A 4,348-nucleotide genomic window follows, 5' to 3' on the forward strand; every position below is an offset into this window, starting at 1 on the left:
ACACACACACACACACACACACACACACACACACACACACACACGCACACTTTGCTTTCCATTCTTGGAATGCCATCTGTGAGTCACCCACAGCATCCACTCTGCACCGTCAACATTATAGTACAGTTCTGACAGTGCGGCCTTGCAGAAAATACAGAGAGAAAGAACGAGCGAGGCAAGAGGAGGGGAAATGGAGAAGAGCGGAAAGCAGGTGGGGAAAAGAGGACAACTTGACACTCGCTGTGTTTCTCACCTAAGTGGCATTAAAAAAGCCTTTGCTCTTCAGGGAAGCCATTAAGTCTGCTTGTTTACCTGATGTTATTGCAACTGAACATCAAATGCAAACAGCCACATGGGGCTTTTACAAAAGCAAAAACTGTATATTAAAGGGAGTAAGGTCCGAAAAGTGTAGCCAATGCTGTGGAATCATTATTGCTATATCCATCTTTTACGTGCAGTCTATGAGTAAAACCAGGAGAGCCCAATTACCGTGCAACACGGAGATTAAATGAAAACCCAATTTAACAGAAATGCCTACCATTACAGTCGAGCAGTGTTTGACCCGTTCCAGGTCAGGTGACATGTGTAGGCTCACTCTAATTGACTATCAAGTTTAACCAACCAAAGAGCCAATTTTACTCGCCAAGTGTGCAACAGCTACTCTCATCCAACGTATGATAATGATAGCTAATAGAGCAAAAGAGAACTCGATGCCTCTATGCATTATTTTCAGCAACAGACACGAGCGGAGCAAAAGTCAAGGGTAAACTGAGGAGACGATTTGAGATATCAGACTTGCAGCGCTCTTGATCAGTAGGTAGAGAGGAAAAGTAAGAAAAGGGGAGAGCGGAGGATTTGCAGACGTGTGAAGAGAGATGAGGCAAATCAAAGGCGTGTAGTGTTCATCTGCTCTAGACACATGGAGCCTCAGGCCAAATCCCTGCAGAGAAACACAGCCCTGCTCTTCAGATCTGAGCAGGCATGCACACATTCGGGCATAAACAGACACCGCAGTGTGTAACAAGGACAGAAGGCAGAGAAGATAGGTGCAGTGCCACTGAGTCATGCATAGCCTCACTGTGAGAGCCTCACAGTGATTCTCATATCCAAGAGGTCAAACTGTTTTCATCCTTCCAGATATGGAATCCACACAGACACACATCCACGTCCGTGCCCATCAAATTCTTCTTTGCTACACATTCTAATGGACGCTGTCACAGTACGGCAAAAAAGCTCATATTTGTCTTGTAGTCGCAGACCCTCCTCCATCCACATGCTATTTATACTGTATATAAACTGTACTTTACACAGCCAAAAAAAAAAGGGGGAGAACGTAGCATCTGTTACGCCATATGTCTCAGCAGTGAATGATAATAGAGTCAGATCAGATTTTGACACCAGCAGAAGTTAACTTCTACAGTCTCTCAGATCCACATAGCAACAGCTACACGTTTTAGATCCATAAAAGCTTCTGGGGCACTGAAGGAAATTTCCTATAAAGGCTTTGAAGGATTGTTTTGTCGCATGTGTGTACAAACTCTGATCGATCCCTGTTTCTATAGCTTCTAAGCAGAAATGTCCCTTGATTAAGAATCAGCAGCTTTAGGGGGCTTTAGATTCTGACTGAGCTCTGAAACTCCTGGAGCTGCTTTTCGGCTTCGATTCTTCAATCCAACAAAACCAACTCCAGTAAAGAAGCGTGAAACAACAACGTCCAACACTGTAAAACAGAATTTTGAGCCTTTTTAAATAAAAACTTTCAGTTTTATCGTTGCAATTATTTAGTAAATCAGCATTTCTTTTTCATGTATAGATGTATTATTGAAATTGTGCATTTCTTTCTTATTTTAAGACACCTCAGGGATTAAATGTGTAGTTACTGATACTGACAGAAAAGTGGCATTTCACTAGTACAGCCTACGTAAGATCAAAGTGGGCTCTAAATGCCATTTAATGTAAAATGAATTTCACATAGCTGCTTAGACCTCTGTCTTGTTTAAAAGCTCGTACCTGGACATTGTTTGCAGTGAAGTAATATTTCTGGTGAAAATGTTGAATTTAAAAAAAGTTAATTTGTTTAATAAAATATAGAAATACAAAATATGGACTTAAAAGTGGCTAATCCCAGTAAATTATATCCATACAGTGTCTGACGTTTATCTCCGATCAGGTGATATTGGCAGCAGAATAAGCATCAGTACTCCTCCTCAGGCATCCAAAGACCTCCATGCCATTTAAGATACAGCGCATGCAGTAAGTTCTGGGTCTACCCTGGGGTCTCTTAACAGCTGGCCACACCTGGAAAGACTCCAAAAGGTACTCAAGAGGCCTCCTGAGCTGCTGCCCGAACCACCTCAGCTGGCTCCTTTCCATACAAAAGAGCAACTCCTGGTTAGTGTAATCTCTGCCAAAAATCTCATAAGCCTTGTTCTAAACTACAAATTGTAAAAGGGAAATGAACTTTAGCTGCAAAGTATGCGTAATCTCATTCTTTTAGTCATGCATAAGCTTGGAACATAGAACAAGTCGTAAATCCTAAGCCTTGTCTTCAGTCCACATTCTCTCGTCAAAAAACAATCCAATTAATGCTGACTTTGCAGGACTTCAGAACAAATACAACTGTTTACCAGCTGTTTTAATGAATAATGAATTTAACCTGGTTCTAAACTACACAGCTTCTGTCACAATGGCTTGCACATTAGACACCAAAACCCCCAAGCCAGCATATAATGAGTGATGACCTTATAACAAGCTGTGAGATGTGAAAAGTATCTATAGTTGGTCAGCAGGTAGCTGCAGCAGTTAGCACTGTTGCCACATGAGAACAGCTGACAGCTGGGACAGGCTCTTGGATAAGTAGTTAAGATGCATGGATCTATAGTTGGACAATGAATGAACAAACAATCACAAGCGGTTTTATATTTTGAAATAATAGCGCCATTATTGGTACACATTGATGATCTGTCCAGAGAAAAAACGAATAAGCCCACTAAGCCAATGATCAGCTGTGATGTTCTTCTGTGCCGGGTCAAAATAAAGCTTGTGGTGTGAGCAATCCAGTAATAAGTCCAACGAGAACCGTTAACACAGTAAAGGGCTATATTTCTACATTTAAGACAAGTGATCAAAGTCAAACAGTTCAGCTTTTCTCCAGAGAAAGACAACAGTGCTCAAGAAATCAGCAAAGCGTGGCTGCATTTTGACAAGACTTCACAAAAGCAAATGGTCCAGAAAGGGTCGGGACTAAGTTGTATTTGAATCGCCCAGACAACTCAGAATACACAAAAAGACAAAATATAAAGGTGAGAAGAGAGGAGAGGTCCAAACATCGCATCAGAAACCGAACAGTAATGAAGCTCCACATATTGTAACCGACACCGCGTTTCCCTTTCCTCTAATGAAAATATAAAGAGGTGTGTAAAAGGAGGGCCCTCTCTGGAACACCCTGTCCTCTTTCTTCTTCTTTCTTTCTCTCTTACAGTCTGTTCTCCCAATTAATTATACATCCTTCCCCACCACCAAACCATAGGACCCATGTAACACATAAATATACATACAGTATATGCTCTCTGATCAGATGAAGGAAGCACATAGATTCAAAAGAAGAATTCGGGAGATTAAGTTTAAAAAGGAATGTGGTGGTGCCTTCTTACCACGCAGTTTACATCCATGCTGGCCTCAAGCAGAGTCTGGATGGTGCTGTGGTGTCCGTTGCGGGCAGCCAGGTGAAGCGGAGTGTGTAGCCGAGTGTGACTGGTCATGAGATTGGGGTGGGCACTCACCAACATGCGCACCACCTGCCCACAAAAAACACAGCCACACGTTAATGACAAAAACAGCAAACATATAAAAACTAGGCCACTTGTCACCTTCTTACACCTGCTAAAAGCTAAATTGCACCAAACACGAATTTCAAAGCGAAGGTCAAAGGAAGGCCTTGCTTCATTTTGTAGCCATGTTAGCAGGATTAAAATCCAGAGCAGCCACCTTGGACCTTTTATTAATAAATAAAGCAATTATATTATTTGTCATCCAGAATTAGCGCACATCAGGCTTGTGTGGTTGGGTGTGGTCATTTAAAACAAGGCTTTGCATATCACAGCACATACAGGTCTTTTCTCTGTAAACCCTACAGATGATTGAGTGGGAAAATCGCAGTAGATCACTAGTTTGTGAAATATTAATAGACCCAGTCTGCAGAAACACTCATGCCCCATCCAATCATGCACCTTGGTTTCACATCATCCACTCGTCATTGGATCATCAACTGGAGAGGATGCTTGACGATGAGTTAGTGATGCTGTCCAGAACAAGCCTATGACTTAAAGTGTGATAATACTTTCCAAAA

General features: G+C 41.8%; 1 protein-coding gene across 3 annotated transcripts in view; it reads right to left on the minus strand.

Annotated features, from left to right (window-relative positions):
* The window catches only part of anks1b (ankyrin repeat and sterile alpha motif domain containing 1B), a 167,465-nt gene extending 163,670 nt beyond the window's left edge, over positions 1-3,795 (minus strand). For all 3 annotated transcript variants that reach the window (XM_013910926.1, XM_013910925.1, XM_005733506.1), the window contains exon 1: positions 3,654-3,795. In XM_013910926.1, the coding sequence (XP_013766380.1) occupies positions 3,654-3,788 (135 nt within the window). In that variant the 5' untranslated portion in view covers positions 3,789-3,795. The remainder of the gene's footprint in view (positions 1-3,653) is intronic.
* Between the last annotated feature and the right edge of the window lie 553 nt (positions 3,796-4,348).

This window comes from Pundamilia nyererei, unplaced genomic scaffold (assembly GCF_000239375.1).
Source record: "Pundamilia nyererei isolate P.nyererei 1_Seehausen unplaced genomic scaffold, PunNye1.0 scaffold00052, whole genome shotgun sequence".
NCBI lineage: Eukaryota > Metazoa > Chordata > Actinopteri > Cichliformes > Cichlidae > Pundamilia > Pundamilia nyererei.